Here is a 27968-nt window from a genome sequence, read left to right on the forward strand (position 1 = left end):
ATTATTTATATTTTCTAATTTTCAACCTTGGTCATTAAGCAATATATCCAGCGTCTTTGTTATATATTTCACTTTTTAACTTTTTTTATTTTTATCCACTAAATGTGTAAATTGATCAATTGCACCTATTGTTTAAGCCCTTATTTATATTATTAATTAAGATTAAAATGTCGGGATCTGAATGTATTTTTTAGACCTTAATGTTGAATAATTAAGATTTTTTTATTCAATTTTTTAGCTTGTGTAATTTAATATTTGTAGATATAATGAAATCTACAATTAAAATAAAAAGTAATTAATATTATAAGAAAATATAGGAGTAATTATTTATTTGACCCCAAAAAATGAAATATTTATATTTGTTAGTGATAGTGGGTATGGTTCGTTATGGTAATGGCTAGTCTGACAGCTGAAATGGTGTGGATTGCAAGCCTATACAAGGAGCTAAGAGTAAAGTTGATTGAACCAGCTTCTATATACTGTGATAGCAAGGCTGCTATACAGATTGCTGCAAATTCTGCATTTCATGAGCATACTAAACACATCGAGATTGATTGCTATTTCATTTGAGAGAAAATTTAAAAGGGTCTCATTCAAACCAACTATGTCAACACTAAGGATCAGGCTGATTTGCTAAGGCACCAGGAAGATCACAACATGAGTTTCTTCTAGACAATCTTGGAGTATTGAATCTCTTCGGTACATCCAACTTGAGGGGGAGTATTGGAATTGATTAAGTGATTGATCAATTTTGTTAGCTAGGCAGTTAGTTGATTAACTCTGTTAGTTAGTGAAATGGTTAGCTTAGGTGTTTAATTAATCAGTCTAATTAATTATCAGTTAGGAGTTAGTTAATTTGTTAACATTGTTGCAGTAGCACATGTATAGAATGAATTGTATAAATATCCAGTCCTGTAACTAACTCATGCAACTCTTTGTATCAAAACTATAGCTAGAAATTCATTAACAAAGTATTGTTTGAAATGATGATTCATATTGAATTTTCAAAGTTTGAGTTCTTGTATGCTTACATTACTAAGTCTTTGTTTAATTACTATAGCCACATGGTTCTAAAATTTAATAATTTGTTTATAAAATTATTAACTAATTAACTCGCCCAACATTTGCTAGCATGTAGTAATAATAATATTTTAGAATGTATATTGTATACAAGTCTCGTCTAAGATTAAAAATAAGTATGTCCAGCATGTTAGCTAGTTAGATCAGGCTCACTTTAATTGATTCTCAGTGTGCTATGATTTAGATATCATGTTAGGACCTAATTAATGTTATGTTCACAGATATTTATGAATTAGTTGCAGCATGTTAGTAAATATTTTGCCTGTAGAAATTTATTTATAACTTCAGCATGCTAAATAGACACAAGACTCCATTGATAGGAGTTTATCAATTATACTGGTATGTTGTTGTTGATTTATTGTGTGGTTAAATATCAAAATTTATTAAACTTGATTTTTTTTTCTAGGTGAACTAGATCAAAAGTTCAAGACCATCTCTTTCTAAGGCTGAAAAATATGTCAAATGACCTTAAAATAAGTGATTTTAAACTTTTGACCCTTATTTATACACGGTCAAACATTCAAGCTCAAAGGGCAAATATGTTAAATTTGAAATTTCCCATTCAAGATCACTTATTATAATTTCAATGCTGTTTTTTTGAAAATCACCTCATACAATCTCAACTCTTCATCGCTTAGGGCTCATGACTAATGGAGGAAGCGTTTCACATCAAGAATTTCTCTATTCCATTATATTCCTTGATGCGGGCCTGAAGGACACAAGTGGATACGCCTCTATTGATGCTCTTGTTAAAATTTATCAAACTCCATAGCTCAATTACGAATTTGAAAGAATTTATAAGCAGTAAATAAAATCCGAGATCATGCATCTCTCAAAAACATACTCCCTCTTTCAAATTATTTGTTGTCTTTCTCTTTTATACGTTCCTTAAGAAATTTAGGAATCGATTTTGACTATTTTACCCTCATTTATAACTTAACATATAATATCTCTTATTGCAATTACTTCTAAGAATAAAATGAAAAAAAAATGAAATTCATCTTAAACTTCCAAAATAACAAATAATTTGAGACAAAGGAAGTAATACGACAACTTTCACTTTAGATATTTGCAAGAAATTGATAACAAAAAATATAAATCAACTGTATATAGACAAAAATCTGTCTACAAAATTCCCTTGGTATTTTTTTTTTTGGTTTCTATGTTCAATATGCAAAATTACAAGGCAATATGTTTGTTTCACATGAAAAATATATTTGTTGTTTCCGTCAAAAGTTGTGTTGATAATTAAACGATCTGAGGGAGCACACTTGCACTGAACAACCTATGTATATGAGAATTGCTTTTAAGTCATAATTCAAAAGCAAAAACATAATACGTTTGCTATTTCTTTATTGCTAGGCCATATATGGCCTTTTAAGTAAACATTTTTACCATCTTTTCCAATTCCAATAAGATCCTTCTCCAAGTCAGGCAATGTCCACCTGAAAATATAGTCGAAAGGATTTCAATAACAAACATACAAGCATCATATATATCTCGACTCTCCAAAAATGTTGTCTGATTCTCCAAAAACACACTACGACTTAGCAGCAAGATAATAATTAGCTCTTGTCTTGTTATAAGAGGGTGAACACGTACGACCTTCAAAATTCAGATTTCCAGAAAGCACAGCTGCACTACAATGTCTGCAAAAGAGTCAACATCATCAAGCATGCATGTTGCCAAAGGAAAAAGAGGTTTTAGGAACCAGCCAAAGGATTGATCTTGTCAGGATCACTCCTTCATTGTATAGATGCGAGATCATGGAACTCCAATGAAATCATTATAACACAATTGTTGCCTTGGTGCAGTATTTTCCCATCTTCTCAACATCATCTTTGGATACATGGAAATCATCATAAAAAATTCTGAAATGTTGGCTTGACAACAAGCAAAATAAGACAACTAGATATATAATGGTTCAACTTAGATATAGCAAAATTCAATCCTTGGATCATTTAGACTGTAGAATTTCTAGTTCTAGTTACAGTCAATCCTCTGGTTAAATTCGTCATGGTTAGAATTAGTAGAAAGTTCCTATCCCAATCCCTCAAACCAAACGAAGTCTTATAAATGGAAATTGATTATATATTTTCTTAGTGCAACTAGACAGATTAGTGGGTTACGGATATCGGGTAGCTTAATCAAAAATAAAAATTGTGCACGAGTACAAATATAGCATTATTTTTGGAGAATCATTCTAACAACATAGCCCAAAAACATACACAATTGATTTTTTTAAAAAAAAGAAAAGACGACATATAATAAGCTAAGATATGTCTATGTTATTGAAAAAGAAGGTAAACGGAAAACATAAATTCGTGATAAAAAAAAAAAGAAATCTATGCTATTGAAAACGATACTCCTTAAGGTACTTCACGGGGTACGGGAATGCAGGTATCAGTATGCCTTTGTTCCGACTACTCAGAAACTTCTTTCTGACTTGCCTCCTCGGCATACATCCGCTTAATCGCTATTAAATCGTAGATTATATGGAAACTTAGCATAAAAAAAATGAAATAGCGTAGCTCTATACAACAACGACAGCACCCACCACCTTTGCTCTGAGCCATTGTGATGTATCCGCGTCCACCAATATACCCACCCGCTTTCGCCATGGCCATACTGATCGATTTGGGGTGAATACACCCACCCGAATTGGCCTTACTAATTTCATGTCGGTATCTCTGAGCCATAGTGATTGATTTGGGATTCACCCCAGTTTGATTTGTATTGGCCATACTAATTTCACTTAGGTATCTCTGAGCCATAGTAATTGATTTGGGATTCACTCCAATATGATTTGATAATGCACTCTTCGTTGTTATTGCAATAACACGATTAACCCCAAAAACTGTATGATTTGATACTACACTCTTTAACCCGAGCGCAGTAACACGATTAACCCCAAAAAGGGTATGATTTGATAATACACTTTTTAACCCGAGGGCAACGCGATTGAATACTCCCATTCCCATTGACAATCTGATCAACTCACAATAAACCTAATAACAAAATACTTGATATAAAATATACCTTTTTCAATACCCTTTAAATAGATAACAAATCATATATAAATCCAGTTACTAATGGGACTCATCTAGTCTTTTCTAAATATACGAATCCTTATTAAACACAATAAAATAGGTAAAAATAAAAGGACACACAATAAAATAGGTAAAAATAAAAGGACACACACAAGTTTAATTTGGAAGATTTAAAAAATATATTAAAAACTACCCATTAATAAAAAGACACAATAATTTAAATTTAAAAAAAAACTGTCATACCTCTCCCCAAGGCCCCACGTCCTCATCCTACTAAGCACACGCACAAACACAAAAATTAAAAATAAATCAGATTTCAATTTGTTCTAAAATAACTCCTTTTGCTTGAGGAATACTCACTATATAAGGAACTTTTGACAATTTTTATTATATTGTTAAAATTAGTAGTATTTTTGTATTATATTAGCATGATTCTGCTGTGAAAGAATTACGATTTATGGGATGAATTAGTTATAATATTAGTATGAAATAATGTATGAAAAGAGTGCCTAAAATTATATGAAGTGTGTATACTCCATTCTGGCGTTTTTTTTCTTCCAGAAAATGAATAATGTTATATTTGGTACTCCATTATTATTGGTATGTTTGTTGGTTAAAAAAATTATATAATTATTTTTTAATACTACTAATTCCAAACATGTGTGGCAATCTATAATGTTTATGGTACGATTTCTGGTTAGAATGATTTTTTTTTTGGCACTATAATGGAATGTAATTTGATAAAAATAAAGTATGATAATAATAAAGTAATGAATTTGGTATACGGTTTATTTAAGAAATTACAATTAATCTTTATAATTTGGATTTATTTTGGTATTCTATTGACATGATACTGGTATGTATCATTGATGACTTTTGAGTAAAAATATTTATGAAATATGTGAATAAGAATTGTATAAAATTTGTATACAATTCGAGAAGGCTAGCTGATGTGAAATTTAAGAGGTTTAAAATTACGTGCAATACATTTCGTCGGGAGGGACACAACAAGAAGACAAATTCAAATTACCCTGCTAGAAAAAGTCATAATTTATTTTTATTTTGATTTGGTTGTTTAATTATAATTTCAGAACATTTATTATGTGTACTACTTAATCCTTTGTGTATTCAGTGTTTTCAAATGTATAGTAGCAAATTCGGTAATATTGGTATGCAATTGGTGTCGATTGGAAAAATTAAGTCAAATTTAAGTATGAAAATGGTTATCTCGGGGAGCTTAACTAAATTAAACCAAAGATCAAACAAAGTTAGTCAATAGTTTAAAAAGTAATAATAGAGGGAAAGAAGAAAATTTTGAACTTGGGTCTTTTTGCCCAAATCCAATTAAATTGGGCTTTGCCCACCTGTCCTAAAATCTAGAATGGTCAAAATCACGGTTTCAGCCCATTAGCTTTCTTGTTCAACCTGCTACTTAATCATATAGGCCTGCTGCACAAAAGATTTGGGCTTTGGGCCCATTTTTGCTCCCAAACACCTGTGTAAACAGCAGACGTATATCATTGTATATGGGTCATATTTTGGCCCTTTTCCATGTATATCAGTCTGTATACCATCCGTATACAACATACTTCAGCCTCCAAACACTTGCATCAATTTTTGTCCTTGTATATCATGTATACAATAGTTGTATACCAGTGTATACATCCCTTTTTTGGGCTTTTGGAGGCTTGCACTTCGATTTCCAGCATGTATACTGCCTCCATTTCACTCTAACAAGATGAAGATGACTCAAACATGATACAACTCAACGATATGCAAGGACTGGAGTCCATTAGACTCGGCCAATGTCACATGTACACAAAGTAAAGGGAAAGGATTAATGTACTCCCTCAAATGCCTTGTATAAATAAAGTTACAAGAAGATATAACTCAATGCATATGCTGGACAAAATATGATAATTTATAGAAATGTTTCAACTTCCGAAAGATAAAAGCATGTTTATTCCAAAAATGTGGAAATCATGACGATATTAACAATCCACATACAGAGAATTTATCAAAATAAAAACTTTGAGGCCTACGGTCTAATATGCTCGAATTTTAACCAAAAAACTAACTGAATGCTCGAATCCACAAGGTAAGCAACAATAAATACTCATATTGGAAACACAAGCTAAAAAGCTTAAGATTAAAACAGTGATGTTAACTAATGTAAATAGTTAAGCAAGCTATATGGTTGAGTTAGTTAACCAATTAGTAAAAGTTGGTTAGAAAGATGCCTTGTTGGCATTAGTTAGTTACTGTCTGTATAAATACACACTATGTACAGATACATTGTATCAAGTCACATTATACAATCAATACAACTCTCTCTTCTTCCTCACTTCTAGCTATGATGTTTAAGAGTGAGCTATGAAGCTTTCAAGTGATGTGGAATGAGAATTATTACAAAATTCACACAACTTTAATGAGCATGGTTCTACCCTACAGTTTCAACATATTGCTATCCATTCATATGTAATAATCCATGAGGTAAATGTGTTATCTCCTGTATTCAGATTAGCAAACCAGAAATAANGCTATGATGTTTAAGAGTGAGCTATGAAGCTTTCAAGTGATGTGGAATGAGAATTATTACAAAATTCACATGGTTCTACCCTACAGTTTCAACATATTGCTATCCATTCATATGAGGTAAATGCACATTATCACAATACATTAAAGACTAACGCAGAATAGCAAGATATAGTCGGTTCTGATTCAATTAGTGTCCAAATAAACTGATCATTCAAAGCTATATTCCAATCGCTTATCAAAAGAACATCTGAGTATAGGAAAACACAAGGTTGGATCGTTTGAGCTCGAGCTAGCATAATATCCAATTACAGACTAGATGCAGGCAAGGTTATGCTAACCGAAATAAGCAGAGATTCATATTAGCAGTTATACGAGTAAAACACCATAACATGGGTTGTGAAACTATAAATTTAGCGGGGAGTTCAAACCAAGCAACATACACTCAATAGTCATATCATAATCTTTAATAAACTATAACCATAGATGATAGATGAGCAGTGAAAGGAACAAAGCAAAAGATACTGCTAAAAACTAAGTCCAAATCTACAACTAAATAACATATTCAGTGAAACTAAAGCAAAATTTAGAGGGATCTTTACCTCTTTCCGAGCAGAGACTGAGATGAGAACGAGCTAGCGGCGACCACCAACAGATGAACAAAAAGAAAATCAGAAACTAAGACTCAAAGTTCTGCAGATTCGATGTTATAAGAACACTGTTCTCAACATAAATTTCGACCTCCCTCCTCTATTTTTCCCCTCTCTAACTCCTCTGTTTTTGGTCTATAATTTCGCCTAAAAAATCCCCCTCAAACAGAGAGTAGAGGAGAGCTGAATTAAGGGGGCAAAACGGGAGGGATTAGGATAGAATTTTTGAATTCGAAATGTTGACTCGATAGTACGAATTCTCAATGATTCAATTACACTACTTAGTTCATGAGCTCTATGTAAAATTGAGAATTGCCTATGTTATGGTCCTTAACTTCATATTTCATGATTCAATTGCAGCTTTTCACATCATTACAAATAGGCTTGGCAATTTACATTGTCGTTCATTAAGGCACACTTTAATTAGTTCATGAATTCCAAATATTTACATAAACCTGCTAATTCTCAAACCTAAATTGCACTATTTGACAAAAAAGGAATTACACTACTTAGTTCATGAGCTCTATGTAAAATTAAAAAGGAGCTAATGTTTCTGGTGAGAAGTATGACAATATATAATGTTGTTATATCAGGGCTTCCATTTGACTATGTCCCGTCTCCTTTTTACAATACTGAAATATTTTTCTTTTCATTAGTAGCAGTAAATTGTGCATTCAACGCTATATACATAAGTTGATGAAATGAATGAAGCTTGACAGGCTAAATCTAATTTATATGATGATGAAACTAGATAGCATTTTATAGCAGGTTACACTACAAGTCTCTTGTGCATAACTTTGCTCACATTCTCTGATAGAAAATAACAAACTTCATGAGATACTCAGCAGTTTTGGTGTTTAATACGAAATACGTATTGTTTTCGTAGTTCCTTAATATATGATGTCCAATGATCATTTTTTTTATTTGATAGAGTTGAGAAAATTCTCAGTCAGTATAGAATAACGTTTATGTAGAAGGATTAGTTGAGTGCGAGCCCTATATATAATGATGTAAACAAATCAAGATTTTTTTTAATCGTATAATAACTTTAAATCGATTCCCTCATATTGTATGTTGTTGGAGTTCTCGTCGTTTGAATTTTATGATTTAAAAATCATTATAATCTATGAGTGCACGTATGGCCAACCAATATGTGAGCTGAACTTACCTGTTGAATTATTCAACGTCATGCAAGAGTGCAGTAAACAATATCTTTCAATGTGTAATAAACCAATTCAGTTACTAATACATAATTCTTCTTTTTTGACATATATAGCTTGCTCCGATTACCGATTCGTTTTAACTTCCTTAACCAAAAAAATTGAAAGTTCCGATCATAGGATTTTATATTCAATGACAAAAGAAATATTATTTAAAAGATCCAAATTCATTGATAATAATAGTGATAAAGCTAAATACATGTATATTACATATATATGGGATAAAGGTGATAATGTAGATGTAAGGAGGAATTCTCAAGGGTCATAATAGTTTGCTAATTGCCTAATTAATTGAGATTGTCTTTATTCCTATATCCATAGTTTGATGTTCACTCTTATATTCCTTCTACTAACATAGAGTGATTTGAATTGAGGAGGAGCTTTGTTTTTTTTTCTATCTTAGGTTCATACAAAATCATTGAAGAGTTAAGGAGAAAATATTCATTAGAAAAAGAGATCATATGTTTTTGAGTTAGATTAGAAATACAGATAATAACAGTGACTACTCTTGAATTAGTCAATTAGAGATAATACATGATAAGACACATTTAAAAAATTATAGAGAAAACTTGACCATTCTAGCCTCAGTTCACTTTCATTTACTTTGATGAATTGTACCTTTTTCTTACAAATATACAAGAAGCTAAAACAGATTAATTAGTCTGAGCTCCATAGCTAAAGCCACATAAACAATCCAACACTTGAAATTACTACTCAAAGCTAATAATATTATCAAAAGAGGAATATTCTTAGTAACTCAGTTGATTGGTTATATTAATTCTCATTTTGTTGATTCACCACCTTATAATTCTCAGCCCATTTCCCCTTCCCTACCCTTATTAAAAAAAATTGTCAAAAGTTCCTCTAGAACTATGACAATCTAAAAGAGTTTCTCCGATCGTTTTCGGTATTGGGTTTTGAAGTATTTAAAATAAAAATATATAAAGTAAAAATTATTGTTTTTCGCAGATTCAACTAAAACATATTATATGTGACAATTACTTTTTAAGGCATGCCGTTTTCCTCCTTTGGGTGTTAAGAGCATGGGGAAGAGGATATATCTTAAGACTGTACCACTAGAAATGTAATTGTTTAAATCAACGTTCAAATGTCACGTAATAATGTGAAGTCAAATTTCATTTTGCAAATATGCTCATACATTTGCATCTTTTACACCATTGGATTGCACATTTTAGTGTTCACCTACCAATACAAAATGTGTTGGCTTTTTTAAAGACGGTGCAACAAAGAGAAGACTATCTCTCACTAATTTTACTAAGCAACATGATTTGAAAACATTATCAACAGAAAATCTGCACAACAGGAATTCAAAAAGGAATCAGAATATCTCAACAAACTAGAAGGATCTAATAGAAATTTAAAAGTAGATTCATCCTAAAACTAAGCAACTCAACTTATCATGCTAAAAAGATTACTGAAAACAAATTTCAACTACACTCCCAAATTAGAGATGTAGGTGATCATATGCAAAACAATACCCAACTTATGAGGTCGGGGTTGAATCTCACAAGCAGCAATGTAAGGGTGATATAGGTCAGGAAGAGAAGTGTTTACAATCTTATTCTCATGCTTCGATCAACTGACTGAAATCTCTTATGCAGAGCTTTGTCTCTTTATATTGGGTTCCGTTGTCGAATCAATGTTAGTATCAGAGACTTCGTCAGTGTTTGTGGTTGATGAGTTCAGTGAATGCAGATAATTGAACCAAGACGGATACTTTTCTTGTACCAACTTTTGAAGTAAGATCTGATGTTCAAGATCACTGCATCGTTTCTTCATTTCTTCAGCATTTTTCTTCAACTGATCAATTTCTTGTTGCAGCGACTCCACAGACTTTAACATCTTCTCATGTTTAGTATTCTGATTCTTGTCTCTCCAGGCCCAGATTGCAAAGGTAATCTGAATTAAATAACAAATCATGAGTAATGATTAATTGGGAACGAAAATAGACACAAAGTTTTGGTAATTTTACCGAGCTGATAAGCAATGCAGAGCCTATGCGGACAGCCTCATTTTCCCTTTCATTAGTTTTCTGATGGGAGATATTAGGATCAACAAACACTTCTTTCTTTACCACCAAAGACCTTGAAGAAGCGGGATTGTCCGATTTCTAAAAAAAGAAATGGAAAAAATGTTAAATCAGCTCACTAATTAAGAAATGAATCCATGCTTTTCTAATAAGCAATGGTTGAATGGAATAAAAATACCAGTTGAATCGTCTTCTGAATGGTTATTAGTTTTACAGATGGAGAAGAACTAGTAGCCTTTTCTTGTTCCTGTTATGACAAGAAATGCATTAGAACACAAAATGATCTAGATCAAAAAAAGCAAAAAACAATTCAAATTACCTCAAATGCCTTCTTCACAAATGGCTTGATTATTTTCTTGACGGTTTGCTGAGCTCCTTGCAAAGTCAATTCAAAAAGCTTAATCCACATCTTTACCATTAACAGAGTGTATGAATATTCGTTTCAATTGATTGATGAAGAGATCATTGCCTTAATATATATATGGGAGTAGAAGGCGGTTATTTCCCGCCCTTAATGGAATCAGGCAGTTATTTTTTTAGATACTTTAGTTAGAAATTTATTTTTATCATGTTTACCCTTGAAATACATTCTTTAGGTTCTTATTTATGAAATAGATAGATATTAGGAATTTAGAAATAAAAGCAATTAAAAAATTGATAAAGTTATTTATAGTAGAGATAAGTATCAAAAACACACTTAAATTATATTTTTTTTCCTAGTTTCATACTTAAACCATCACTTTTTAGTTTGAGAAACACACCTCTCTCTTTTATATCACTCTCATCATGGTGTGTTCAATACTCTCTCTTTTATTTTAAAAAATTAGCACATCACACTCCATATGGACAAAACATTCACAAAAATTAAATAAATTATTAGTATTAGTTAAAATTAAAAATTAAAAATTAAAAAATTACTATCCAAAAAAATAATATTTCTACCCACCCCCCCTAACCTTCCGCTTCCAATTTTTTTTCTCATTTGGTGTTAGATATATACATATCAAAAATATTTTTTACTTGCCGTCGCAAGACTTTTTTTAATTTTTTTATTTATTTATGTTGTATATGTACATATCTAACACAAAAATGAGAAAAATGAAAAAAAAAAAAAAATCGAAGCGGAGAGTTAAATAGGATGAGGTAGAATTTTTATTTTTTAAAAAATAAAATAATATCAATTTTTTTGTGAATGTTGGTATAGACATTGGCTATTGCCGCTAATGGTCTATGAGATTTAGTAGCCATTATTTACCTGACAATAGAATGGCCGCTAAAACTCTCCAAAAAACTTTTAAGTTAGACAGTTTACGGCGTTTGTTATTGTCGGTAAAGAATCTACCAATTGCTAGTAAAAAGCATCCTTTTAGCAAAAAATGTAATGGCCACTAAAGCTATCTATGTATTGGCATGCATCCATATACATATTATTTCCTATAAAGAGAACTTCTTAGTGACTTCTCTTAATGCTAGTAAAACATAAACTTAAGATAAGTTTTGTACCTAACTTCTAATATACATTCTGCATATCCGAATTCAAAAGTAATAACAAGATTCATTCAAAAAAATGTAGTACACTTCATTAAATACACAACAATCAAGAACAAGTACTAATCCATAATCTCATAATGTCTTTAATATAAGCCAAAACGATGGACTATCTGAATCTAATAACGCATATCATCAAATATCAATAACAATATAGAACAAACGGCACACTAAAGTTTCTCCAACTCTTGATCATGATGAAGTCTTCCACATGCCAAATATTTTAACAACTTTAGTCTCTTTGGTAAAGTTTCTCCAACTCTTGATCATGGTGAAGTATTTTGCATTCCAAATATCATAACAGCAATTGAATCTTTGGATAAAGCTTCAATCAACAATTGTTTGTCTTTCCAGACAACATACTACCTCATTGTTAGTCTCTTGAGCTATATGCCTGCATGTCGCAATACTTTTTTAAGAAATAGATTAAATTATAAAATTAATATATTCTTTTAATGTGAGGGTAAAATATAATGAGTGCGATTATATATTGTACAAGTACTTTAAACCCAATAAACATAAAATAGCCTTACGCACTCTTTGAAAAACTTGTGGAATTAAACAACAAAGAATGCACTGAACAATTTGGGGTTATCCACATTATAGGATTGCTCATTCACATAATAAGTTTCACATGCAAACTTCTAAGTCAATAGAGAGGGAAAAAAGTGAAGAACCTGTAAACATATTTAAATTAAGAGCCAAAAGATCAATGTTTGAAGATTTCTGAACATTTGAGAAAAATATAATTAGCAAAAGAGCAACAACGATACTTTTAAATTATCAACAAGACTACAAAACTTTGTTGGACTCTATACTAACAAGATCACGTGCCTGGGTTGCCATTTTCATTTTTTTATATGTTTAAATGACCCTTATCCATTATTTCCTTCTAACAAACTAGGTGACTAATCATTTTGGTGTCTCTAAATTAAATGTGTTCATAACACATGACTCAATGAGATCCAATATCACAAATTTATAGTAATTAAAAGACATAAGAAGAACTGGAAGTATAAATTAAAGAAAGTTAATGCAGCCACATATGTTTCTACATTAAGATGTATTTTAAGAGTTCTAATACTTCAAACCTAAGGAAATCAACGAAACAATGTCATGTCAAATAAGTTCTCTTGTACTCCTTTTAACTTGCGATAACATATTAGTTATAACAATAAGAACAATGACATATCCAATGTAATTTCATACGTGCGTTATGGAGACGGTAAGATGTATGCAAATCTTACGCCTATCTTTGTGGGTGTAGAGAGGTCATTTATGAGACCTTCAGCTCCAAAAGTGAAGCTATTTGGGAAAGAGTTGCAGGAACAAAAAATAATGACAGAAAAATATCAAGCTACATATAGCAAAAAAACATCAAAAAGAAACTAAACTATTATTAAAGACAAGAGGGTATGAGGCTAGCCCCTGCATCTCCCACCTAACAGGCGACCACACACATCTTTATACTAACACTCTATCCTAAATAACTTGATTGTATAATATATTTACACCATTGTAATAAGCGAGTAGCGTTTAACATATTTAAACTAGAGTTATGAGTTAAATGGAGACCAAGAGCATCATTTTTAGGTAGTTGTTTTTTTAAACAAAAAAATTCTAATTCTTATACTTTGAACAATAGCAGAGGATCCAAAGATTAAAGATTCAGAAGATCCCAAGAAGAAATTAACAGTGTTAAGAGATGTGAGTTAAAAAAAGTTTAATAGCTGAAATTAATTATATTTGTGCTAGAATGATGAATTCAAGATGAGAAATTCTAATGGGGTTAATTTTTTACTCAATGCAGGAACAAAAAAATAAGAGTGGAAAGCTAAGAACCAAAATGAACCAGAAAGCCATCTTAATTAACAATGAATAAGTAGGAGCACAAGAGTGCAATAAATTTCTATCATGCTTGGACTCTTCAAAACTTTCAATGGGTACGTGTAGGATTCTCTAAATGTAGTATAGTTTTATATAGAATGTGATATACTTCTAGAAAATCCAACACAAATATGACATAGAAAATGAAGAGTTTGTGCAACTTAGGCAATAATGCAACAGATTGTCAGAGTGGACAGAGCATTATTATTTGCACCTCTGAGGCTTTGAAGATTATTCTAATACACCATTGAATTGTGATACTATATAGTCATTAGATATTGGGAAAATATAGCATTGAATGAAGTCTTTAAGGTTTTCACCTTCTACAAGCACAAATGACAATCTCAATTCATATGCAAGGACAACTAAAAATCTAACTTTTTAAAAAACTATACTGAACATGAACTAAAAGAACACTCATTTATTCATTATGAAGAAATTTTATGTCTAGCAATGGAAGATCTCCAATTATGTTTTATAGTAGAAAAAAATAAAGGAGAATGAACCTTAATCTGAAGTAGACGGACTTTGGTAGAACAAATCCTTGAACAACGAAGACCTACATCGAGAAAAATTATTGCAGGCAACAGTAAATGAGCTATAACAGAAACATTCTCCATAAACAACTAGATGATTGAAATAAACATGAAAGGATATCTGAGAGGCAGAATAGTTGCAGGCAACCATAAAATTTTTAGCATTGGTTAGCTTAATGTTTTATCACTTAAACATATTTTATGATAGAGAAATCATCAACGAACCTTTCCCCTACCTTACGAGAAACTTACTTTATCGAAAGAAAATAAAAAGAAGTTTTCAAGTACTCTGACTACTGAATGCAATTCAAGGAATAGAACTGAAAGACCACTAGATTATAAGACATCAGCTACATATGTTTAATTACTAATACCATCATGTGTTTACTTATCGGCATCGTGCACTAAATTTTAACATCAATGATACCATGGAAAAGACACCACAGATAAATCATTTTCTACTAACTGACCGAGCAATCTTATCACCTCACGTGTTTTTTTGCATATAAATCTAGCATGCTAACAACATTTTTTAGCCCAAAAGAAATCAGACGAGCAATAGAAGAAAACAAAATATGTATGAAGGTAACTACTATTCCCTTAAAAAAGGAATCTCTATACTAGCATGTAGACAGAGTGGCAACTTAAAAAACGAAAATCTGACACAATCATGCAGTTGCTTCAGTAAGAGAGCTCAAAAGGGTCTCACCCACCCCAGCTTTGCAAAGGGGACATGAGTTGTTGATTTTCAGCCACTTATCCACACAGTCCTGCTGGAAAAAATGAGAACTGGGTAACTCACTCAGCTCATCATTGTTCACATACATTGCTAAGTAAATGCAATATGCCTGTTAAACCAAAGTTAAAAAGGATTATTCAGATGAACTGGTGGAAGTATGTCATCAAATAATAGAAAATGAAAAAAAACAGTTAAAAAATAGTATGACACCAAACAATAGATAATGGAAAAAAATATTACATAAATCAAAGGCATTGTGACAACAAGATTTTGCTAAAAGTTTTATTTTGGAGAAGATTACTGGTCTCTACATGTTAGTAGACCATGTCACTCAGAAATTCAGAACATTCTTAGCCCTTAGGCATATGACAAGCATACTGACTTTCTACTCATGATAGTATAAACTGAAATAGAACTAGAATATCAGGATCTCTTGTACATAGGTCAGTTCCGCAATACTTATCAGTCAACAGTATGGATATGAGAACCATCTACCACAATAATTTAAAATGGGGGCACAATATAGGTGACAAACCAACTCAAGAAAAACATGTAAACCAAGTAACTCTTGGAGATTTAAGTACGTGATCAAATAACCCTCTATGGCTAGTGAAATAGATTAAGCCACTTTTAACCAATGAAAACTCAACTAATAACAAAAGATTTTATGCAAGTAGAGGTGTTATGATCTGACAAGAAGATATACAATTAGTGAAAAATTAAAACAATATACAATTAGTGATGTACATACACATGAATTTAATGGTTGATTCAACTGCTTGTGTGAGAATGCAAACAAGTTCCATTGAATGAAAACACATCTCCATGTTAACAACTGTGAAATATCTGCAACCACAAATAACTACAGAACTATAGAATATACATGGAAGTACAACGAAATATAACGGTTTATATTCACAAAGATACAATAGAAAAAGTCATCAAAGTTGCGCCTAAGAAAAATAATAGGAAAAACTATCTAACTTAACATACATCACTATCATATATACTCATTTTACCTCTATTTTCAAACAATTACATATATTATCATTTTAAATATTTTATACCATATATTTTTTAAGATACAATAAAAAAATCTTTCTTGGGTATTAATTTTGATTTTTAAAAAAAATTAATGATAGACAAATACTCTACAATCGTGATTTGTTCCTAAATTCATGTGTTTCAGTTACATTTCATAGTTAGATACACATAATTAAATGTATCTCCTTACCAATATGTATTCGAGATACATGTTGTTGGATATAACGTATGAAATTGATTCTTGATACATCAAATTAATACTAGATACATATAAATAGATATATGAATTTAATATTAGATCATATAAATAGATACATGAATTAATACTAGATACCGTACACTAATGTATCTAGGTGTTTATTTTATTGGATACATCATATATTGATAATAAATACATCAAATTAATGAATTTATTATTTTAAGAGTAATAAGTTGAAATTAATCAAATTTCATAACCAAGATATACATGTTTTTGTCTTTTATTAATGAATTTATTATTATAAAGAGTAATAAAATGAAATTAATTAAACAAAGATACACTCCTTGATTTCCGTCTTATATTAAGGAATTTGATTAATATTTCCAAAATTAATTAATTATCCATGTGAATTAATTAAACATGTATCTCGATTTTTAAAACTGTTGGATACATGTATCTGACGAGTAATGATACATGTATCTAAAGGAAGAAATATGGTACAAGAAGTAATTTTCGAAACTCTCGTGAATTCTAGTAATTAGGACCTAAACTAGTGGGATTTATGTAGTTTGCCCATATTATAATGTGTCACGTGTTTTAAACTCAAACTTAGAGTCTTTCAAGAAACATTCATATATGAAGTTTATCCAGAGTCAAGACAGCACTACATGATATTTACATACACATAGTAACATTATCAAGAGATTGTTACTTTAAAATCCAATCAAAACTACCATCTGGAAGTAATTTTACTACCATCTCAACAGTCACAATCACCCAAAGATTAGCTTATAACAATAAAATATAATTCAAAAGTATAACAACTATAGCTAAAGAAGGTCTAATTGTCCAAAGTAATTATTTTTTGTTTGGATGTCAGCTTTCTGTGTGGAAGCAATTTTACTAACTAATAAAACAATTAATAACTAGCTAGAGCAAATAAAGATCAGTGATGACACATCAATTTTTTTTCTATATGTATTTTACTATTTTTCCAACGTCACTTTTTATCTAGTTAGAGCAACAATACTAGATAACAAATAGCAATGAAAAAGAGATTTAAATAGGTCGTGGGAGTAATATACAGGACTTTTGTCTAACTTGCTTTTGAAATGTAGCTATTCTATTTTTTTTGAAATCAAAAGAAATGTGTGTTGGTTCACAGTAAGTAATGAATGATCTCATATGTTGATGTTCATCGCTATACTTGTGAAGAAATATTTTTTTTACAAATAAATAAGAAAGGGCCAGGGGAAAATTTCGGAAATGGCCAACCTCCATTTCTCTTAGTAATCGAGATGGGAAGAAAGGAAGATAAGAAGATAAAACAATACACAATTATGCTTATGTTTACTCCATTGTGAATGCTTTTGCTGCAGCCTTCCTTTCAAATTCTTCAGTAGCCATCTACAATACTACAAGAAGACAATTGCTATTTGAAAATCATTCTTCAGTAGCCAAATGAACAAATATAGTGATCAAATCTTTATATACACCGATGAAGCTTCACTTATGCTATATATACTGATGATTCTTCTCAAATCTTAATTAGATGAAAAACCTTCCTGCGAAAGTCAAAAGCTTGTTGAGCCTGATATAGATGAAATAGATGATGATCACCTAATTAAGTTGCTCGGACTCTCCAACTATGTTATAACATCCATGTCAGATCCTTCAAAAGTGCACCACTTTTGAAGGATGCGACACATATCCAATGACATTTTTGAAGAGTCCAAGCAACATAGATAATCAGTATACACAATTTGTTACTTAATACACAATACTAACAATAATATATTGGTTTACTGTTGCTAATCACATGTCTCTTTTTTGGTTGTCTTGTAGAATATTAAAGATGACCTTGATGGACATAATCTTCAATTATGGTGGAGAATGGATTAAAAAACCAAATGTCATGTATTTAAAGAAAATAATTGATACTTGGACAGATTATGATCCTGACCTCCTTTCCTTTATTGATATAGTAAATGAGTACACTAGAAAGTTTGGATATTTAGGTGTTCAACAACTTATTGTTACAGTTCCCTCTGGTAACTACTATGAGATTAAGGTCCTTAACATATATGCAGTAGATGAAGGTGAGGAATTAATAAAAGTTCATAATATTTCCCAACATTCTGAGTCATATGTTGCAACAACTGAAGGTGGAACTGACTGTGAAAGTGATAATGAGAGTGATGATAATCATGTTGAGGTAGAGTATGATTCTGATGACTTGAATAGGATTCCCTTTCAAAAAAATAGGATCATTGATGAAACGCTGTTAGATTACAAGGACTTATGCATAGGTATGAGCTTCAAGGATATACCCGAAGCTAGATTATGCATTAACTTGTATGCTCTTGTAAACAAAAGAAACTTGAAGCAGTTGAAAAGTGATCCATCAAGGTTGAGGTATGAGTGTGTTGCACGATGTCATTTTTCATTACTTATTTCTGGAGATAAAGACATGCCAAGGGTTAGAATAAAAACCCTGAANGGATTCCCTTTCAAAAAAATAGGATCATTGATGAAACGCTGCTAGATTACAAGGACTTATGCATAGGTATGAGCTTCAAGGATATACCCGAAGCTAGATTATGCATTAACTTGTATGCTCTTGTAAACAAAAGAAACTTGAAGCATTTGAAAAGTGATCCATCAAGGTTGAGGTATGAGTGTGTTGCAGGATGTCATTTTTCATTACTTATTTCTGGAGATAAAGACATGCCAGGGGTTAGAATAAAAACCCTAAAAAATACGCATGATTGGAACGAAGCGTTTGAAAATGGAAGGGTTGATCATCTTACAATAGCGTATTATTTCAAGTCTATAGGCACAAATTGCAACCTGTTAGAAGTGAAATTTTGGAAGGTGGATCCACATCAAGCAATGGAACCACCTGAATTAGTGAAGGTGGTTGGCAGACCCAAAATTAAAAGAGTCAGAAAAAAAAGACGAGGCAAGGCGAAAGGGCAAGTTCAAGAAAAGGAAGAGTTATGACATGAAACAATTGCGGAGAGTCAAACCACAATAGTAAAGGATGTAAAAAGGTAAAATATCTTCAATGCTAATAAAATCTTTATTTTCCCCTGAAGTTTGATTTCTAACTTGTATTTCTTACTTACAATAGCTTGTCAATACAAGGCCAAGGAAAAGGAGCAGGGAATTAATTGATGAACCTGAAGAGATAAACCTTACAGCACCCCAATCAACCCAAGCAAGCCCAATTGTGAACTTCATGTCTACACCAATATTTAGGCAGCATGCACCACAATTTTCAGGTCCAAGACCGCATTCCAAATGATACGCCAGATTTTGAGTTAGCTGAAACTTCAAAGCAAAGATCAAGCAAGCCAGATGCTACTACATTGCAACATACCGTTCATCCAGTTTTGACAATCAACTTTCCAAATCATGATCCAGATCCTAATATAAGGCCAACGATAATGTCAGAAAGCTCAATATTCCGAGCTAGGCAACAAGGACCAATTCCTTCAGGAACAAGAATTATTAACTTTGTTGGTGATCACAATGGAGTGAGTGTCCCTTCAAATCTTCCCGAAGTAGCTATTCTAATTGTCTTGTATTAGCTAGATAGTTTACATGAATGTAGTATTTTGACGTTGGAACATATAAGTTGTAATCCTTTAGATTTAGAAGTCTATTTTGAACTCTAAATTATATTCCTTCAACTTTGTTTGATGTGGTCATTCAGCAGATGGATAGTCAAACCTCTCTCTAGAAAGCAACTATTCTTTCTGTTTGCATGTCTTTTATTGTTTTCATGGCCGTGACGGTCTCTGCACTCTTATCAGGCTACAAGTTATGCTAAAGGATCATATGGTGATGATCTGGGAATTGAACCTGCAGCCTTCAACTCCATAATTGATATGTGACTTATAATTATACGTTACGATTCACGGAGTGCTATAAGCTTTCAAGTAATAGCTAGTAAAGTTTTCCATAATCACATTATCATGTATTGTACATTCGGCACAAGACACATCTTGCTAGTAATGCTGAAGTTTAACGTTCAATATAAATAAATTACACTAATTTACTTCTTTTTTTTTTTGGTACTGGTGGTCTTACGACTATCTTTTGCGCATCATGAATTATTCCACCGGGTACCTATTACTTTCTACAAGTCACCAACACATGTACCAGATAACTTCATACACTCTTCAAGACTTAGGCAGATGTAAAGAAATAACCTAGTGCTTTTCGTGTCTGCTGGAATTTGAACTTTTCTCTCCAAATCTGCTCCTATTAGTTTTGTAATGCAAGAAGAGTAGCCATTTCCAACATTAAGAAATCTTTTGACTGTTCTACAATTCTATTTTTCATATTAAGTATAAAGAATGTAGCAGGCTGAAGTACTCAAAAAGAGAACATGCTTTCCAACCTTCAATATGCAAAAAAATACATCATCAATAAGAACTTACATGTTGAGGAAGCTCAGAATATCATCAATTTCTTTTATCCTCTTCCAAGTAGCAAGAAATACTCGCTTGATTTATTAACTTCATCAAAATTCAAACTTCTCATTCTCTCTTACTCGGTAAGTATAGAAGTAAAATTAAAGCAACAAACAAGAAACCCGACCAATTAGCTGAATCAAGACATGAATGGCTCTTCTTTCTGTATCGAAGCCTTCAATCTAAGTTGTCTTTCTATTTTTTCCTGTTCGCGCTAATCGGCATGCTTATTTCCACACAAACACTGTTTAATAGAATTATGCAAAACCCCAAAGAGATGACCAAATGTGTTATGCTATGGAGTAATGATAACCAGTGGCGGATTCAGGATTTAAGATCAAGGGGTTCGAAATTTAAAGAAGAAGCTCATGTGGTAATGTAAGTGCGTGATGAGCGTAGTAACCCCGACATGTTTTTTGTACAAGGTATCTCATTGGTTGCAAAAGTTAGCATCAAACTAATCAAAGATATTGAGAAAAAAGCTACGCTGATAAAAAAAATTAGTGGATCAGTTGTATTACATAAGTTAATTCCTAAAACACGTGAAAATTAAAGAATGAAAAAGGAACCGAGACGGAGAAGAAAAATATTTACCTTAACCCACTAAATTTATATTATCTTATCGTATCGCATTAAGCATTTCTTCCTACGTTTACCCTGCTCCATTGAACATTCTTAAAAAATTTCTCGTACTTTTTATACTTTTATTTTGTAATGTTTTACTTTATTTTGCATTTTAATTTTTTTTAAAAATTAGTATCCATTCAAACATATATTACTAAGAAAATTATCAAGATTCTCTAAAAGTGTGTAAGTATAGATTTACTAATAGTATAATGCATATTCAGAAGATAAATAAATGGCATCATCAAATTTTTTTAGTTCATGTAGTTTAATTTACTAGTTTAGTCATCAGTTGTTGAAAAAAAATGACGAATAAATCAAATAAGTTTAGTTTTCATCTCTCTAAAATAGAATTGAAAAAATAGAAAAGAAATTCCACGAATTCTATTAAATATATATTATTACAAGGATATTGATGATATTTAGTTTCTTTATTCAATTGCATCTAATTTATCTATATATATATATAATTCTTAAAGAGTTGTACATAAAAGTACGTTGAAATAAAATGACTGATAGGTATAAGAAGAATAAAAAAAATGTGTGTAATAAATTTAAACAAAAATAATGACATAAACGAGTAAAATAATGAAAAAGAGAAGATGATCCAAGCCCAAAAGTTGAGCCCAATTCCATGCATTAAAAAGGGTAAAAAAGAAAAAGAAGATTAATTGTTGTGCATGGGATTCGAACCCAGGACGTGAAAGCCACTGCTGAACGCCTGAACCCCTTAACCATTGAGCTAAAGCTTCTCACTTAATTTTAGTGGGTTCATTTTAATATATGTACACATAAAATAAGAATTTGACTCTATATATATAGTGTAATTTTTCGAACGAGGGGATTCGGGTGAACCCAGAACACAAGCTAGATCCGCCCCTGCAGTGATAACAGATATGCCATACATCGGCATGTTCTATTGTCTGCGTCCAAGTGACTAGTATTAGCTACTGATAATTAAAAATTCACAAAAGACACCATTTATTCCTTCTTCCTTATGCCATAAGACATGTTGCAGATTTAGTGGCCACTGAGGTGATCTTGTCAAAATGACCCTTCATGTATTTGTATTTGTGCTTGTGGACGCTTTGGTAAAACTTTTGCTTCTCAACAATCTTTCTCTGAGATGTTATAAATGACGAAGAGAAAGTTGAAGATTGTCTGTATTATCTATGTTTTAATGGGTAAAGTGATTTGAGAGAATGATTATGGGAAACGGGTTAATGGGTCTTCACATTGGTTGGGTTAGGTTTTACTAAATGAGTCAAATGTAATACAAAATAGAAAATAACTTTTTTATTATAATAAAAGTATGTACACATGAAGCCATGTAGGTGCCACGTAGACTAATAAAAATGGTGATATGATAAGTTACCTGTATAAGAGCAAATATGTATCCAAAGTTGGATGTAAAGGCAAATATATTAAAAAAGTATGACGAAGGGTAAATATGACCATTTTCTAAGAGTACAAGCATAATATGACCCTTTTCCGATTTTTTTTTTAATAATGAACAAACTGAATAAAGAAGAGTCAGGAGCCAAAAGGTAAAAAAATTACCAAAAATTACAAAAGGGCACATCATTATTTTTTTAAAATCAAAAGGGCAAAATCGCTTCTGATGAAGAAATTTCTCTCTGACACAATATTAACGTCGTTACTCCATTAAAAATAAAAATCGGTTGATTATGTCCAAAACTTTTTAATTTTTTTTTCTTCCATACATCGCTGCAGCAGGGCCAGCATTTTTCTTGAATTTGTTTTTTTAAAAAAAAAAAAACTAAAATTGCTAATATGGCAACGTTTTAATAAAAAAAAAATTAAAATCGCTGCTACAACAAGATTTTTTTTAAAATTTTTTTTCTTAAAAATCGCTCCCCAGCGATTTTTTAATTTTTTTTTATTAAAACGCTTACAAGCAGCGATTTTTTTTTTTTTTTTTAAAAAAACAAATTCAAGAAAAACGCTGCCCCTGCAACGATTTTATAAATTTTTTTTAATAAAATCGCTTCCTAGGGAGCGATTTTCAAGAATTTTTTTAAAAATTTTCTTGCTATAGCAGTGATTTTAATTTAAAAAAAAAAAAGAATTCGAGAAAAACGCTACCCTTGCAGCGATTTTAATGAAAAAAAAGTTTTGAACACGGAATAATGATGTTAATATTGTGTCAGAAAAAAATCGTTTCGTTATGAGCAATTTTCAAGAAAAATAATTTTTAAATATAATTCCCCAAAATTGGGTTATGTTTGATAAGAAAACGTAAAAGCGTGATTAAAACTTTATATAAAATACCCAATTATTAGGAAAATTAAAATAAATAAATAATACCCCATAGAAGGATCTAGAAACCCTAAATAGACTAGTATATAAAGTCGCTAAAAACTTCCCATGATCCTCCTCTTGCTTTCGAGTACCTTTGTGTTTCATCTCGCCTTTCAGTTTTCTTCTCGGTAGCAACAGCTCTTTAGATCTACAAAAAAATGTCGGACATAGAGACGTTTGCTTTCCAGGCTGAGATCAATCAGCTTCTCAGTCTTATTATCAACACTTTCTACAGCAACAAGGAGATCTTTCTCCGTGAACTCATCAGCAATTCTTCCGATGTAAGTCTCCGACGGTTGAGTTTTTCTTTTTCATTCTGTATTACTCCGATCTTCTAGTATACTGTAGTTTTATTGCTTTTTGTTATTTTGAAATTTGATTATTTTAGAGCGATCTGAGCTTTTTTATTGTCTTCATAGATAGCTTAATGTGGTCTATTTGATTATGAAGTTTGATTATTAATAAACTGCATGAGTTTTTTGTATGTATTTACTTCGTGTATAGCTTAACGTGATCTTCTAGGCTACTGTAGTGCCATTGCTCTCCATGATTTTGAAGTAATGATTATTTTAGAGCAGTTTAGTTTCTATTTGGAGGTTATTCTTATTTGTATTGAGGTTGTGGATAGCTTGACGTGATCTTCTAGGATATATTGTAGTGCTATGGCTCTCTTTGATTGTGAGTTGTGATTATATTAGAGCAGTTAATTTTAATTTTTTTTGAGGTTTTTAAAGTGTATTATATTCATGGATAGCTTGATGTGATTGTCTGGGATACTGCAGTTCCATAGCGCTGTCTTTTTTATTCTGAAACTGGATCATTCAGAGCCTTGTTCTGTTTTGTCATCTTAAAACTTGGCTGATAGGAGTGAGTCTTGTCATGTATCTCCAAGGGTAATGTAAAAATTTGCCTGGTTTGTGTATTGTGTCTTTCTAGATCCCTAGTCTGAACGTAGGTATCATTATAGTGTTATTATATGGTTTTGTTGATGATATACCATTGTACCATCACCATCTGTGGCTTCAAAAAATAATTTGAGTAATTTAGAGCAGTTATATCATATCATAACAGTTCATATATCAGACAATCTTTGCATGTTTTGCTGCCCATTTGAAAGCACCTGATTCGGTGTTCTGCTTTGTCATCATAATACTTAGCTGATGAGAGTAAGCTCTATGTAGTTTTCTATTGGTCCTATTTTTTATTAGACTAGGTAATGCAAACATTTGCTTGGTTTGTGTCTTCTAAAGTTTATTTTAGATGTTGTCTAAATGTTATATATACTATGGAGATGTTATCATGGTGTTAGTGTATGATTTTGTATACAATTGATTGAACTTAATTAATTAAGTTGGCATATGCGGTTTAGTAATAAATACCCGCTTGTATTTGTGTTATAATTTTTTGTTGAAGAATCTTGTGATTAATTCAGCTTCTTGATACAGGACTTTGAATTTTGTTTGCCCGATCAGCTTTTTAAATCAATATGTTACTTGTTGAGGGCTTCTGTTCTGTTATCTCTATCCCATTGTATCATAGGATATAAAATGTTCGTTCTTATTTGGTGGTTAATTGCATGCCGTATCTGATATTTCTTTGTATTTTGGGATTATACTTTTAGGCTCTAGACAAGATCCGTTTTGAGAGTTTAACCGACAAGAGCAAGCTAGATGCTCAACCAGAGCTCTTCATCCATATTATCCCAGACAAGACCAACAATACTCTCACTATCATTGATAGTGGTATTGGTATGACAAAGGCTGGTAAGTAGTAGGAACATATTGGAAGCTAGATGCTCAACCAGAGTTTCATCCATATTATCTGTTCTTAATGTTGCATTTCTATTTGCTGATCTTCCTTGTTTTATTTGCAGATCTGGTGAATAACCTGGGTACAATTGCAAGGTCAGGAACCAAGGAGTTCATGGAAGCTATTGCAGCTGGTGCTGATGTTAGCATGATTGGTCAATTTGGTGTTGGTTTCTACTCTGCTTACTTGGTAGCTGAGAAGGTTATTGTGACCACAAAGCACAATGATGATGAACAGTATGTCTGGGAGTCTCAAGCCGGTGGCTCTTTCACTGTTACCAGGGATACATCTGGTGAGAACCTTGGCAGGGGTACCAAAATGGTCCTTTATCTCAAGGAGGATCAGCTTGAATACCTTGAAGAACGTAGGCTCAAGGACCTTATTAAGAAGCACTCTGAGTTCATTAGCTACCCTATCTCTCTTTGGGTTGAGAAGACCATAGAGAAGGAAATTTCTGATGATGAGGAGGAAGAGGAGAAGAAAGATGAGGAGGGAAAGGTAGAGGAGGTCGATGAGGATAAGGAGAAGGAAGAGAAGAAAAAGAAGAAGGTTAAGGAAGTTTCTAATGAGTGGTCACTGGTGAACAAGCAGAAGCCCATTTGGATGAGGAAGCCAGAAGAGATCACAAAGGAGGAGTATGCTGCTTTCTACAAGAGCTTGACTAATGATTGGGAAGAGCATCTTGCTGTGAAGCACTTCTCTGTTGAGGGCCAGTTGGAGTTCAAGGCTGTCCTTTTTGTTCCAAAAAGGGCTCCTTTTGACCTCTTTGACACAAAGAAGAAGCCCAACAATATCAAGCTTTATGTTCGCCGTGTGTTTATCATGGATAACTGTGAGGAGTTGATTCCTGAATATTTGAGCTTTGTGAAGGGTATTGTGGATTCTGAGGACCTTCCTCTCAACATCTCCAGAGAGACATTGCAGCAGAACAAGATCCTAAAGGTTATTCGCAAGAATTTGGTGAAGAAGTGTGTTGAGCTTTTCTTTGAAATTGCTGAGAACAAGGAGGACTACAATAAGTTCTATGAGGCCTTCTCTAAAAACCTTAAGCTTGGAATCCATGAGGATTCTCAGAACAGGTCAAAGTTTGCTGAACTGCTGAGGTACCATTCCACCAAGAGTGGTGATGAGATGACCAGCTTGAAGGACTATGTAACCAGAATGAAGGAGGGCCAGAATGATATTTACTACATTACTGGTGAGAGCAAGAAGGCTGTTGAGAACTCTCCCTTCCTGGAGAAACTGAAGAAGAAGGGATATGAGGTACTTTACATGGTTGATGCCATTGATGAGTATTCAATTGGTCAGCTTAAGGAATTTGAGGGCAAAAAGCTTGTTTCTGCTACCAAGGAAGGCCTCAAGCTTGATGAGAGTGAAGATGAGAAGAAAAAGCAGGAAGAATTGAAGGAAAAGTTCGAGGGACTGTGTAAGGTGATGAAGGATGTGCTAGGAGACAAAGTTGAAAAGGTTATTGTTTCTGACCGTGTTGTGGACTCTCCCTGCTGTTTGGTGACTGGTGAGTATGGGTGGACTGCTAACATGGAGAGAATCATGAAGGCACAGGCACTTAGGGACTCTAGCATGGCTGGATACATGTCTAGCAAGAAGACCATGGAGATCAACCCAGAGAACTCCATCATGGATGAGCTGAGGAAGAGGGCTGATGCAGACAAGAATGACAAGTCTGTGAAGGACTTGGTTCTCCTGCTTTTTGAGACCGCCCTTCTAACCTCAGGTTTCAGCCTTGAGGAGCCAAACACCTTTGGCAACAGAATTCACAGGATGCTGAAACTTGGTTTGAGCATTGATGAGGAAAGCGGAGATGTTGATGCCGACATGCCAGCATTGGAGGATCCTGAAGCTGACGCTGAGGGCAGCAAGATGGAGGAGGTTGATTAAGTTCATTATTAATGTTTTGATAGTTTATGGGTTCCCTTCCTACTTATTCTCTAGTTTTTGCTTTATCCCATCAGAACAATATGTGATAGGGTTTTAATGCCATTCTTTTAGAATGGCAGTTCCATGTTAGGTTATAATTCTCTTTTTGTTTTGACATTCGTGGTTAATATTAGTTACTTTTCTTGCCCAACTTGTGTTTTCTGTGAAATATTTTACTTGCTCCCCTACTAATCCTGGACCAAATAGTTAGTTTGGTACCCAAATATCACATGAGGGGGGAAGTTGTTCATTTTGC

General features: G+C 32.4%; 2 protein-coding genes across 2 annotated transcripts in view; both read left to right on the top strand.

Annotated features, from left to right (window-relative positions):
• Positions 1-4421: 4421 nt before the first annotated feature.
• Positions 4422-27968, top strand: part of LOC125876532 (transmembrane emp24 domain-containing protein p24beta2-like) — a 125010-nt gene continuing 101463 nt past the window's right edge. Inside the window, exon 1 of the mRNA XM_049557739.1 lies at positions 4422-4427. The gene's annotated coding sequence lies outside the window, so the exon portion shown is untranslated. The remainder of the gene's footprint in view (positions 4428-27968) is intronic.
• On the top strand, positions 24031-27863 carry LOC125876521 (heat shock cognate protein 80). Its single transcript, XM_049557721.1, has 3 exons — positions 24031-24246; positions 25587-25728; positions 25839-27863. The coding sequence occupies exons 1-3, from the start codon at positions 24124-24126 to the stop codon at positions 27671-27673; spliced, it is 2100 nt and encodes a 699-aa protein (XP_049413678.1). The 5' UTR covers positions 24031-24123; the 3' UTR covers positions 27674-27863.

The sequence above is a fragment of the Solanum stenotomum genome, chromosome 9, assembly GCF_019186545.1.
Source record: "Solanum stenotomum isolate F172 chromosome 9, ASM1918654v1, whole genome shotgun sequence".
NCBI lineage: Eukaryota > Viridiplantae > Streptophyta > Magnoliopsida > Solanales > Solanaceae > Solanum > Solanum stenotomum.

Excerpts from the sequence above, each read along its gene's own strand:
- LOC125876521 (XM_049557721.1), top strand. The coding sequence starts at position 24,124 with ATGTCGGACATAGAGACGTTTGCTTTCCAGGCTGAGATCAATCAGCTT. Across the intron at positions 24,247-25,586 it reads TCATCAGCAATTCTTCCGAT|GCTCTAGACAAGATCCGTTT; the intron begins GTAAGTCTCCGA and ends TTATACTTTTAG. Across the intron at positions 25,729-25,838 it reads TATTGGTATGACAAAGGCTG|ATCTGGTGAATAACCTGGGT; the intron begins GTAAGTAGTAGG and ends TTTTATTTGCAG.